Consider the following 14634-nt stretch of genomic DNA (forward strand, 5'->3'; position numbering starts at 1 on the left):
TTGCAACAATTCATCTCTTGCATGTTTAAAATGAGTATAGAGAGAAGTACATGCTGTATGTGCTTGCAATTCTGAACATAAACGTTTGATAGTTTTAGTCCCGTTGTTGAAGGAGTCCATTTCGGTCCAATATGGATGAAGATCATAGTAAACAATCATTTTCCATTCCGCCGTTGCTACTTTCATCAAACCAATGGATTCAACGTATATTCCTAAGTTATTGTCGAAACGTGTTACATTCACTGAATTCCCTAATACCAATGGCAGGAATAATAGAGATAATAACATTGTGCACAGTAATGAATTAGACATTGGCCGTGAATACTTTTTAGGTGGCTCGTCTTGATCTGCGCCTTCGTGTGGTGTTTTCGAATTCGCTTTTGTAAAACTTTTTGAAAGTTGTTCATCAGAAGCAAGAGATTGTTCATCGGATGGAAACAGAGGCGCTAGTCTTGTCAAAGGACGTCTTAGAGTTCCTGATGCCATTCTAACATCAACCACGCGAACTAGACCGTCAACTCCCTTATATACCTTTGCAATACGTCCAAGCGGCCATTTTAATGTAGGAACATTATCTTCCTTGATGATTACAAGAGTACCTTCTTTTATATTTGGATTGGCTGCTTTCCATTTGTGTCGACATTGTAGTTCAGTGAGGTACTCGGTTTTCCAACGTTCCCAAAAGTCCAATTTGAGGCGAGAGACTAATTTCCATCTTGTCACCAAATTTATATTTCCTGATTGGGCCTTTGCATCTGCCATTGCTGTGAGTGGTTCTCCGATTAAGAAATGACCAGGTGTTAGTGCTGACAAGTCATTCGGATTACTTGACATAGGTGTCAATGGTCGAGAGTTCAGTATTGCTTCGACTTCTAGTACCACAGTCTCTAGTTCCTCATATGTTAGTGACGTGGTCTTAGTACTTCGTATCAATAGGTGTTTTGCTGATTTGACTGCTGCTTCCCACAGTCCACCGAAGTGTGGTGCACGAGGAGGTATAAATTTAAATGTTATTCCTCTTTCATTACATTCGTTAATTATCTTCTCTTGTGCCTTACTTGTTTGAATTGAGTCTGCAAGTTCAAGTAATTGATTACTTGCTCCGACGAAATTTGTGGCATTGTCACAAAACAAATTTTTACAGTGTCCTCTTCGAGCAACAAAACGTTTCAGCGATCCGATGAATGCATCTGTGGTTAAATCGCTGACTACTTCGAGATGAACTGCCTTAGTTGTAAAACAACAGTACACAGCAATGTATGCCTTGTGTGGTTTCTTGCCTCGGATTCTGTAATGTATCCAAAAAGGTCCGCAAAAGTCCACGCCAGTGGTGAGGAATGGTCGCCCAGGTTGTACTCTTGTCGCTGGCAAATTACCCATCAGTTGTTCATAAAATCGTGGTCTTACTTTAGTACAACGTACACAATGTTGTACTACTGACCTTGCCATCAATTTGCCCTTAATTGGCCAGTATCGTTGACGCATGTTAGCTAGGAGAGACTGCGGACCACAGTGCATGTATTTCTTATGGACTTGTTCCATTATTAATTTGACAATGGGGTCGTTATAAGGCAACAACATAGGATGTTTGGCGTCATACGATAATGAGGCTGCATCCAACCGTCCACCAACTCTTATGATGCCTGTATTATCAATAAAAGGTGCCAGTGATGCCAATGCACTGGACTTATTTATTCTTCCATCAGATTTCATAATTTTGATTTCATTTTTAAATTCTGCATATTGAATGCTTTTGATGATGACCTGATGTGCTGCATCTAGATCATCTGGAGTCAAAAAATTGCTTGAATGATCATTTTGTTTTCTTCTGATTCTTTTTACGAATCTTAAAGTATACGATAATATCCGTTGAAGTCTTCCAAATGAGTTGTTGTGTCTTATTGAATATATGAACTCTCCAGGATTTGCTGTGCCTTCAACAACAGACAATGTAGATACTTGAGTTTCCTTCTTCCGTTCAGGATCAATGAGGGTTTCGGATTTTAATGCTGATGATGGTTTTGAAGGCCACAGTTCTTCCCGACCATGCAGGAACATAGGTCCATAAAACCACATACTTGATGACTGTAGTTTATGGGGTGCAAGGCCTCTTGATAAAATGTCAGCTGGATTGTGTTCCGAACTGACGTGGCGCCACTGACTTGTGGCTGTTAATTGATGAATGTTGCTTACTCGGTTTGCAACGAAAGTGTGAAACTTTGATGATGGAGAGTTGATCCATGATATCACTATTTGTGAATCACACCAAAAGAACGTCTGGTAATTTCTTATTTGTAGATCGTTCTTTATTCTTTTTGCTAGTTCTGCGCCAACTACAGCTGCACAAAGTTCGAGACGAGGTAATGTCAACCTTTTCAAAGGTGCAACTCGAGATTTGGCGCACAATAGTCGTACAATAATTTGACCATTCTGAAGTGTTGATCGCATATACGCTGCAGCACCATATGCCTTTTCTGATGCATCTGTAAAGATGTGTAATTGAATGTTGGCAGGAACTTCACCCTTGAAAATATGACGAGATATCTGCAGACAATTTACTTTCGTCAAATTGTTCCGGAACTCTAACCACTGTTTATGTAATTCAGTCGGCAGTTTTTCATCCCAATCCATCTTTAAATTCCATAATTCTTGAATAAAGATCTTTGCCATCACCACAACTGGTGACAAAAGTCCTAGTGGATCAAATAGCCTTGCTAAATCTGAGGTTGCACTGCGCTTCGTCGTGCTGCAAACAGGTTCCAATTTAACCTTGACGCATAAACTATCAGATTTTGGACACCAGGATAACGCAAGAGTTTTTGTTGTATCGTTATTATTTTCTAAATCTAAATTGACTTCTAAGTCATCGTGTGGAATTCCTTGTAGTAGACTTGGATGATTTGCGCACCATTTTCGCAATTTAAAACCGCTTGCTGTCAGTATTTTGTTTAATTGACTCTGAGTTTCCAACAATGTTCTCAGACTATCTGCCCCGTGTAAACAGTCATCTACATAGAAGTTTTGTTTGAGAGCAGATGCACCTAATGGATAATTTTGCATATTGTCATCAGCTAAAACTTGCAAACATTTGGTTGCTAGATACGGTGCTGATCTAGTACCATATGTTACTGTGTTGAGTTCAAAGTACTTTATAGGTTGACTTGGTTCATTTCTCCAAACGATAAGCTGACATTGTCTGTCTTCTGGATGTACAAGTATTTGTCGGTACATCTTTTCAATGTCTGTTGTAAACACATAACGAGGAAGACGGAATCGTAATAAAATAGACAGTAATTCACTTTGAACAGTTGGTCCGGTGTGTAGTAAATCATTGAGAGATTGCCCTGATGTTGTTTTGGATGATGCATCAAATACCACACGTAACTTGGTGGTGGTACTATCAGGTTTAAGCACACAATGGTGTGGTATAAAGTAATGTGGTGACATAATCCTTTCAATATCTATTTCGGTCATATGTCCCAATTTTTCATATTCATCTAAAAACTCTACGTATTGTCGTTTGAGGTGACTATCCTTTGAAAGTCTACGCTCTAGTGCTAGAAATCTATTTGTAGCAATGTCTTTCGAATCTCCCAAAGCGAATCTGTCATTTATAAAAGGAAGACGAACGATGAATCGTCCCGTAACATTCTGATATGTAGTTTGAGTGAATTGAGCTTCACATTGTTGTTCTGCTATTGACAAGACCTTTGAGTGAGTATCAACTTCTTCAACCTTCCAGAGTTGTTCTATTGCATTTTCTAAACTATCTTCTGATGCTATTCCACATGTTGCAATCATTGTGTTAGCATTTTGGATTTTTCCAGATACGATCCATCCGAGCACAGTGTTCTGTAGAATTGGTAGTTCCCTTGAAAGTTGTATTTGACCAGGACTTAGGAGTTGATGATAAAATTCTGCTCCAAGCAACATATCAATTTTGTCAGACTTATAGAATGTAGGATCTGCTAATTGGATGTTATTGGGCAGATTCCAATTTGAAATTTGTAAGTGTTGCGATGGTTGATTGGATACAATTTTTGGCAACACAAATGCTTCAAGTATTGTTTTGTAATCGGTCACTTTTGATTGCACAGAAAGTGTTGTACGACTTTTTGAACTCAATTTACCTATCCCTATGCCTTCGATGCAAATCGAACTGGAGCTTACTTGCAGCCCCAATCTGGATGCCAATCGTTCAGTCACAATATTTATTTGTGAACCTGAATCCAGTACTGCTCTGCACTCGACTGTTCTTCCATTAGAGTTGGAGGCTAAAAGTTTTGCTGTTCCTAAAAGAACGCAACTGGTATGACCATGATTGATGGATGACATTAGAGTTGTTTGTGCAAGTGGCCTTGAAGTGTTTTCAACTGACGTATGATTTGATGGTTGAACTGGGTGTCTATTTTGATGCAACAGTGTATTATGTCTTCTTTGGCATATAGTACAACCCCTGCTGGAGCATTGTAATGCCATATGACCAGGTTTCATGCAGTTTGTGCACAATTTATGACGTTTTAGTAAATCGTACTTCTGTTGTATGGATTTACGTTTGAAAGTTTCGCATGAAAATAATTGATGACTACTATTGCAAGTAATACATTTTGATCCTGAGTCTGTAGCTGCAAGTGCTACTGCTGGATGTCGTGGTTTGTGACTTTGTTTGTGGTTTCCATTCGTCATTGATTCGAATGCCTGAAATCTTCCTTCTAGGAACCGCAATAATTCTTTTAATGAAATTATTCTTCGGCTGTCTTCTAACGATTGCTCGAATGCTGTATGTGAAGCTTTGTCTAGCTTTCTAATAATTACGTGAACCATTATGGCGTCCCAAGATTTAACATCAATACCTTGAGCTGCTAATCCATAATAACATTCTTTTGTAACATCATGTATGCCCTTAAGACTGCTTGCTGATTCAATTGTTATATTTGGTTGTGATAACAATTTATTTAGTAATGCTGTCACCAAGAGTCGTTTGTTGTCATACCGATTTGACAGAATATCCCAAGCTATATTATAATTTTGCTCGGAAATTGGCAGATGCCGTATGAGGGCTTTCGGCTCACCCGCCAAATTTGTAGATAAATGGAACATTTTGTGGGCTGCGCTTATTGATTGATCATGGATCAATTGTTGAAACAAATCTCTAAATTCAATCCATTTCAAATAGTCTCCATCAAATGTTGGTAAAACTATTTTTGGAAGTCTGATTTGTTGAGTTGCTGCAGGCCACTCTGACGTCAATCCTTCAGTTGGTTGACTGTGTTGTTTTAAATATATTAACGCGTTTTGGGCATCTTTATCCGTTGAATAATATTGATCCCAAGTATATCCGACGATGTCTTGTGCGTCGACTGATGACCATATTTCATCATTGTTATCCCTCAGATCCTTCTGATATTTTTCTATTAGAGAATATTTCAGATCATAATAACTAGGATGATGTTTTATGGTTATTTCTTCATATATTTCATCTATGCTCGTGCGTAGTGCATGCATTAATGAGGATTGCTTCTGCATGGTTCGCATGAGCGATGTAGTATTATTTGGCCCTCTTGGGCTTACTACTGGCTTCCCGTCCTGTGGTTTCAGGAGTAGCCTTGATTTCTCCAGCTTGAATCTTTCATCATATGTGACTACTAGATTGGAGATTTTTTTGAAGTAACCTGTACTGAAATACTCGTGTTCGAGTTCAGGTTGTGGCAATGCTTTGATTTCAGCATCATTTATTTCAAAATCATTCCATAGGGAATGTAGCTTCTTGAGTCGTTCTTCATAATATGTAGTATCCTGCTTGCGGGTACTAGAATCCTTTTTGAAATTGGTTATCAGTCGCTCAATCTCTGTACCGAGCTCTGACTGCTTCTTTAATAACGCATCCATGGCGATGTATGAATTTTCGGTCCGAAAATTCCGATGAATAAATACTTCAGCTGGTTAATGAGTAGACCTTTTGATTATGTCCTTTTTGTAGACAGTTGACTCCTTCGAAGTGTTCTTCGTCAGGATAATGAAATGAAAATTGATATTATATCAATAATCACGTCGGGGTCACCAAAAAATGTACGCTACTTGATGCTAACCCAGATCCTTAATCTGTGTTAGCTTGGTAGCCAATTTTTATGTGTAATGTAGTTTGAGCACTTGTAACCCAAACTACTTGTATTTTCTATTTTGATTAGTTTGAGCACTTGAAACCCAAACTAACCGATGCGAGAAAGTAAGAAAGTTATAATTGATTTTTCTTTTCCTTCTGAACTTTATTAAAATTATTTCTTATATTTATACAAAATTATTTAATTAACAAGCTATTAAATTATGCATTAATTGACAATAAATATTAATGCATAATTCACAAATAAATAAATTTGCCTACGCTGTGCTGACATAATTATAGGCCAACATATTACACACTTTCTTCAGTGCATTGACCAACAAGAAACGCTGATAATGCAAAATTGCACTTTTCGTTGGTCAATGACTGGTCGCAGTGTTGGCCCAAATAATATGTAAACACATGTAACCAAATATCATAAAAAATAAAAATATAAAATAATATGAATTAAATGCAAACATAAACACGTACTATACAGGAGTTGCCAAGATGAAGAGGACGTCTCTGTCCAGGACGTCAGACAAAGCGACTTCAATGTCTCGGAGTTCGATAAGAACAAACATATACTATCGGATTTAGCAAAAGTTGCGATCTTGTGAAGACTGTGATGCATAACACAATCTCACCAATATCTTCATGGTGACATCATTTTGTAGTGTTGGCACCTTATCGAAGGCGTCTACATCTAATTCAGTAAAAAGCTATCATGGACCTGCATGTGGAGAATCTGTTAATAAGGTCACGCTTTTGATCAATTAAGTGAAATTAATCTCAGCCACAATTAATGGAGGTGGAGTCAGGTGCGCCGATAACAGCTGAGTAAGTCTTAAGTCAGTTCTGAATAAGTTCGATTAAGTTATTTTCATTAGAAGTTGGTAGTGTAATTACAAATCGAGTGTCGGCAAAGTGCATGCGAATGGGTCACGCCAATAACGTCTATAGTTAAGAAAAACGAGCCTATCCGCATCTGTGGTGATTATATCCTAGATTTGGACTCAACAAACCAGCAGTGTTGTTTTAAAATAAGCGGTTATCCTTTGTGATATCCTTCACAAAAGAAAAGGTCTATTGTCAAAACACTATTTCCACAAAATGTATATTTATATAACATATATACGGATGTATATTACACGAAGCTTATAAACCTTTATATATACGAAGAAAGTTGATAATAATTAAAATGTTGAACTCATTTAATTTTTCGACGAAATTATCATATTTTTAAATAAATTTACCAATATATCATAACTGCTGTCAGTACTTTTCTAAAACACGAAACTTGACATTTAAAAAAAAATTGTAATTTATATATTTTGTTTTTGTTTTACATTTTTTTCCCCAATTTTAAATTTACTATTACATTTTGTTTACAAAATTCATTTTTTAGTATATAATACAATTGCGATGTAAATTTTGTACAATTTGTGCCAATGAAATTTAGAATTTCTGTCAAAAAATTAAAACAGAAAAACAAAACCACACTTTTTTGTGTGCTCTTTTGTATTGCAAGTTTTCTAATATATTCCGGTCTCAAAAGTACTTTTTGTATCGGAAAAAGCTGAAAAGGTGAAAACAGTTTAATAATGTCAGCACAGAATTGTTTCATAAAAATTTATTTTTTATGACGTAATTTTTACGAACTTTACAGCTGTTTTACAGTTGTTTACAGCTGTAAATATCAAAGAAGATAAAGAAAAGAAACTGAGAGTTATAAATTATGTATAAAATTTTCTGGATTATTGAAATAATATTTTGTGTAATAAGGTGAAAATATGACGCAGTACAAAAACAAAAAGAATAATGCTACACAATGACGCGTAATAATTTTCCCCACCTGTAGCTATTTTGAGGTAACACTTTCTTAGAAATTGTTTTGTTTTGTTTTGGTTTTTTGACATTAAAAATCTGTTTCGATTAAATGCGCCATAGTTGTAATTAGGTGCACATATTACATAAACATAAAAAAAAGCGGAATTAAATTTTAATTACAAAAGCAATAAAAAAGGTTATTATTTTATAAATATATATAAATTATTAATTAAAATTTTTTTACAGATGAAAAGAAGAATTATCGAAGTTAAATTATTAACTAAGAATAATACAATTTATTGTTGTAGAAAAAAGGGAATACCTAAATATACCTTTATTAGAAATTATGATGTGTGTCAAAGAGGTATACTTATATAATAAACTACCAATTAATTTTTAATTAATTCGTTAATTATGCATGTCAGTTATTTATTGCTTTGGAAGTAGTATAATCAAGTGATTAAAATATTATTTTTAAACTTTTTTCCATGACATAATAATAATATTATATTAATATTTTCAATTATACTTCGGTTATGTGTTGTTATTGTTACACAGATATCAATAACATATAATAAAATGATTAGAATATTACTTTTAAACTTTTTCATAATATAATAATAAAATTATATTAATATTTTCAATTATACTTCGGTTATGTGTTGTTGTTGATACAAATATATATATAATTATGTTAATTATATTTTAACAAATTTCACATTTGTAAAAAATTATATATATGTTCTACGATTTTCTACATCTATATCTACATCTAATTATTATTTGCAAAAATTTTTGAATGTTAAAAAATTCTATTAATATTTATCGTTTTTAAACAGAACGATAAATATTATATTAAACATTTTAATATAATATAATCTAAAACTCGAAATATATGTACACGTACTAACTTCTCTAATAGATGCTAACTTTTGCTATAAATGTATTTTTTAAGTAGCGTAAATACATATGCGTGCAACATGATAAAAAATTATTTTATTTTAAAAAATACTGCACGATTTATATACTTCGTCAAAACAATTTTATGACTAATTAAATATATTTACATATATCAATAATAATTAAAGCACGTACAAAATCACCAAATGGAAATAATTTGAGCATATGAGATTTTGTATGCAGAAATCAATCATTTGTTTCTTATTTGTCATATTTGACCTAAATTAATCATATGTCGCCAGTGTAAACGTCATTTGAGAACCCTATCTTGTAAAAATTTGAAAGAACTGTAACGACACGGATTTGTCGTTTTAAATTTGCTGAGGTATGACTCAGTCGTGGTCCGGGTCGTTGCAATAAATTTATTCTATTGACCAGTTCGAAGCTGGTAAACCAAGGAAAGTTAAAAAGACCGTTTATTATTTTAAACAAAACTTTATTTATTAAAAGGATTTCTTTAATAATTTATTTTAATCTTGACTCTACTCGATAATTTATTTTAAGCTTGACTCTACTCAATAGTTTTTAAGCTTGACTCTACTCGATAATTTTTGCCCAAAGACGTCAGAACATCAAAGGGTTCTTCTCAAAGCTACGCAATTAGTTTTAGCCAAAGACGTCAAAACATCAATGGCGTTTATAAATCTACTCAATAATTTTTACCCAAAGACGTCAAAACATCAAAGGGTTTTTTTCAAAGCTACGCAATTAGTTCTAGCCAAAGACGTCAAAACATCAATGGCGTTTATAAAATCTACTTCTACTGATTTATTAAGCCTTAGCGTCAAAACACCATGGGCTTCTCAAAAAGAAAGACTTAGCGCTGGAGTAGAGTACTACTCGTTTCGGTGTGCCGGTGCTAAGTGATCTTTCATACAAAATCTCCGCTATTTATATGCGACACTTTGCTTTGCTTAGATGTACGCACAACCGCACAAGTGTAATTCGCTGTCAGCTTTGCTTTGCGTGTCGTGCGTGCGTGTGTTCGCTGTTGGCTTCGTTTTGCGTGTCGTGCGTGCGTGTGTTCGCTGTTGGCTTCGTTTTGCGTGTCGTGCGTGCGTGTGTTCGCTGTTGGCTTTGTAAATAATTTGTTAGTTTTGTTTTGTTTGTTTAAATAATTTTTATGCAGACGATTTTTACAACTATTGTTTTCTTTTATTCATAATAAATTCTAAAAATAACTCTAGCTTAAATATAGTCAATTCATTTCATATAAACAATTATTTTGTATAAAAATAACTTATGTCTAGCAATTCATTTCATATAAATATTAATTTTTTATAAAATAACTTATGTCTAGCGATTTATTTCATATCAACATTCATCTCGTATAAAAAATATTTATATATAAAGTAAATTTTTATTTATGCATATACATATTTTAAGGAAAATAAAATTTACTTTATATGTCCCCTCTTCTTTGGGGGTGACTGAGCCATTAGATCAGGTTGTTTGACACCATCTTCACTGCGACTTGTCCCTGACGGCTGATCCGTACTTGATATATGCTGTTATTGATGGTGCGTCGGAACTTTGTCTGCTGTCCGGGTCGGTGATATTGAAGTACTCGCTGGATCTCATTCTTCAGATCCTCTGGCCACTTTGGTTGCTCGGTTGTAATCACTACCTCGATGTTGCTAATGGCGTTATCGGGCTCTTTCGTACTGGGAACCGTGTTTTGTACCTGTCCTGCTAGAATTTGTTGCAAGACGTCGTCGATGACTGCAGGCGCTGGTGTTTCCATTCGATTAAGCAGGTCCATCAGGTTATTGTCACTGTATTGCAACTCGTCGGTTAGTGCGGCCATATCTAATTCGTTGAGCATGTTACCGGATGTCTCGGTAGGGGTCTCAGCTTCTTTTACGTTGCTTGACTTTGTTCGCCATCCGTCGGCTTTTCCTTTTTCCATGCGGTCGCTTGGTAACATCTTGGGTGTAGCGTGACTGGGCCCCTTTACTGCTTTCACACGAGGTGTTGGTTTTTTATACAAGATTATAGCCTTTTGGCGGGGCGTCGGTTGACCATTTCTCCCTGGCGCTACGGACATTCTCCTTGCATATTCTACTTTATTCTTTTTGCTGAATGGTTCCGATACGTTTGGTAACAACTGGCTGCGTGGCCTAGCGGCATTAAGTGCTTCTATTTGTTTGCGACATTTTGTCGCGGTTGCTAAGAATTTCTCGTCATCGATAGGCTTTTTAGTTGCTGTGTTATTTGTTGTATTTGACATATTGCTGTAATTGATTTTTGATCCGTGTGTATAGTTTGGAGGTTTAAGTCTGACTGATGTATTTTTGGGTACTTGATAAAGGTTATTTTTTTTTCCTTAACGGTGCTTCCTGATTTCGTAGGTTGTTGTTTTTTTCCTTACTACTCTTGCTCTTTGATATTGTCACTGTTATGCACTCTAAGATCGGCAACGTGGGCTGTGACTAATTTTCCTCTCAGAAGGAGGCTCGATTTCTCTTCCTAATCTTTGGACTCTTGAAAATTTTGAAGTACTCGTCTTGGTTTTTGGCATGATGATGGACATCCTCTTGTTTAAATGTGCCTAGACGTCTTACTAGAGTTCCTGGTTTGTTTCCTTTTGAGCTTGGTTGAGTGACGTTCAATTCCTCTTGTGGGGACCATGGTTCCTGTTGACTGTCGCGCTTGACTTTATCTTTAGCTTGAGTTTCTGGGCTTGGTGGTTCCGAATTAAGTTTACTATCTGAAACATTGATATCTAATGTATCTAATGAATTTGTAGGTTGTGCATGACGATTGTTCGATACTGGCTGTACTGTAGTAGAATTCCTCTGTGGCGATGTAGTTGATGACGAAGATGATGGTGGACCAGACTGGTGATTATCCCTTGGTGGTGCTTCTCGTGGTGCTTGTTGCTGATTAACAGGAGATGGCGGCTGCGGCTCAAGTTCCTCCGGTTGTAACGATGATTTGAAATTACTTTGCGAATGACTCTGTGGCGTTTGCGACGATGATTCTGAACTTGTAGAAGTTGGTAACAATGGATGTTTGACATGTGATGACTCTGGTACTATCGTTAAACGTTGTGGCAGTGTTGGACGTGATGATAAATCATGCTCTTCGATTTGATGCTTTTGTTCTCGTGGCTGTGTCTTTTGATTGCGGTTGGCTGACGACTGTTGTGCATGGGTTTGTTGATAACATACTTCTGGATTTTCTTTGATGAGTTTCGAGCAATGCAGATGTTGTGTTTCCTGCATATTTTCTTCCCCTTTGGTCAACCGGAGTGTAGTGGATTGTAATTGTAGTGTTCGTACTTTTAGTTCATTTACGGTGATACTTGCTCCTCCAATAGTTATCGTGGTTCCAATTGCTTGGCAAAAGTCCATGCCTAAAATTATGTCGTCTGTACTTTCGTCTAATACCAATAGCTGTGTTTGAATGGTGTCATCTCCTAGTCGTAACGCTACCTCTGCACCCCAGGTAAGATCACGCGTTGTGTTGTCGGCCATTCGAACTCTAGTAGTGGTCCGAAATTCCCGAGTTCTTAGTTGTAAATTTTGTGCAAGTGTCCGACTGATGAAACTTCGTGAGGCACCAGTATCTATTGTGGCTTCTAGCGTATAAGTATCTAAATGTACGGTGGCCATCACTTGGGCATCCTTTAGGTAGAGTGGTTGTTTGTCATGTGCGCAGGGTTTTGGTCGGTAGGAGTCACTGTCCCCGCGGTGGAGTGCTCCTGATTGCCGTTTCCCGAATATTTTCGGCAGCAGTCCACGGTCCGTATGTTTTTTAATCCACATACCCAGCAGAAGAGTATCCGTCGCCCTTGGCATCTCTTAGCGAGGTGTCCATAGTGCCCACATCGACGACAGGCCAGGTTGGGATTGACTATTTTGTCGGTCTGGGTCTTCACAATGTGGCTACGCTCTTCGCGAATTTTATGGTGGTTGGATTTCTCCTGTTCCAGACGAAGTATCTCGAAATCTTCGGCCAGCGTAACTAGTTCATCCAGGCTTGCGAAGTCGCGACGCTTAATATACATCTGGTAATCCGTGCCAGAGTTCCGATAAATTCGGTCCAGTTGTTGACACATGTCGAGGCCGGCATGACGCATTAGGTCCTGCATGACGATGACGAAATCTTTGAACCCCTCACGTTGCTTTTGCTTGCGGGCACGAATTTCGTCCTCTAACTTTTCGAAGTATCGCACCGGTAGGAAAAATTTCAGAAAATCGGCCTTAAATGTAGACCATAGTTTCCATTGCCTGTTGTTGTTACGATACCAGATCAGTGCTTTGTCTCTTAATAACTCTGGCATGGTCCGTGGCATTAGATTTACGTTAATACCATATACGTCGGCCAACTCTTCAATCCTTTCTATAAACATAAGTGGGTCCTTGCCACCATCATACTTGATGGCCCACTTCCTCACTTGCTCCATGGTTTGTGTAATAGGTGGGAGTATGATCTGCACCTCGTTGCTAGGCTCTTGTACTGTTGGTACCGTTTTGGTGTGTTTCCGTGCGAGCTCCCATAACATTTCTCTTCTTGCCATATCATAGTCCTCTTCCTCAATATATGACGCCAGCCTGCGTCGAAGTTCCTCTACAGAACCTGTTGTACCCAATTCCATTTCGTCCAAGTAATGGATGAGCTCTTCCTTGCGTAGGTTGTATAACCACGACTTGCTGGGAGTAGGAGGTCTTCGAGATTCTTGGTCACTGGTCACCTTTAAATCCACCGACATCACTAATCTTGGTTTTCTTTCCTGTTTGGTTTATTTTCGAACTCGAGTCCCTGCTCGGGCGCCAATTGTAACGACACGGATTTGTCGTTTTAAATTTGCTGAGGTATGACTCAGTCGTGGTCCGGGTCGTTGCAATAAATTTATTCTATTGACCAGTTCGAAGCTGGTAAACCAAGGAAAGTTAAAAAGACCGTTTATTATTTTAAACAAAACTTTATTTATTAAAAGGATTTCTTTAATAATTTATTTTAATCTTGACTCTACTCGATAATTTATTTTAAGCTTGACTCTACTCAATAGTTTTTTTAAGCTTGACTCTACTCGATAATTTTTGCCCAAAGACGTCAGAACATCAAAGGGTTCTTCTCAAAGCTACGCAATTAGTTTTAGCCAAAGACGTCAAAACATCAATGGCGTTTATAAATCTACTCAATAATTTTTACCCAAAGACGTCAAAACATCAAAGGGTTTTTTTCAAAGCTACGCAATTAGTTCTAGCCAAAGACGTCAAAACATCAATGGCGTTTATAAAATCTACTTCTACTGATTTATTAAGCCTTAGCGTCAAAACACCATGGGCTTCTCAAAAAAGAAAGACTTAGCGCTGGAGTAGAGTACTACTCGTTTCGGTGTGCCGGTGCTAAGTGATCTTTCATACAAAATCTCCGCTATTTATATGCGACACTTTGCTTTGCTTAGATGTACGCACAACCGCACAAGTGTAATTCGCTGTCAGCTTTGCTTTGCGTGTCGTGCGTGCGTGTGTTCGCTGTTGGCTTCGTTTTGCGTGTCGTGCGTGCGTGTGTTCGCTGTTGGCTTCGTTTTGCGTGTCGTGCGTGCGTGTGTTCGCTGTTGGCTTTGTAAATAATTTGTTAGTTTTGTTTTGTTTGTTTAAATAATTTTTATGCAGATGATTTTTACAACTATTGTTTTGTTTTATTCTTAATAAATTCTAAAAATAACTCTAGCTTAAATATAGTCAATTCATTTCATATAAACAATTATTTTGTATAAAAATAACTTATGT

The 14634-nt window shown here is 36.8% G+C and overlaps 1 protein-coding gene across 1 annotated transcript; it reads right to left on the bottom strand.

The window, feature by feature from the left end:
* Positions 1–50: 50 nt before the first annotated feature.
* On the bottom strand, positions 51–5889 carry LOC119663383 (the record flags this gene model as incomplete). The annotated part of the gene is made up of 1 exon (XM_038072992.1): positions 51–5889. A coding segment is annotated over exon 1 (5839 nt), but the record flags the coding sequence as incomplete, so codon positions are not given.
* Positions 5890–14634: the final 8745 nt, after the last annotated feature.

Source organism: Teleopsis dalmanni, unplaced genomic scaffold, assembly GCF_002237135.1.
Source record: "Teleopsis dalmanni isolate 2A unplaced genomic scaffold, ASM223713v2 unscaffolded_contig_0350, whole genome shotgun sequence".
In the NCBI taxonomy this organism is placed as follows: Eukaryota; Metazoa; Arthropoda; class Insecta; order Diptera; family Diopsidae; genus Teleopsis; species Teleopsis dalmanni.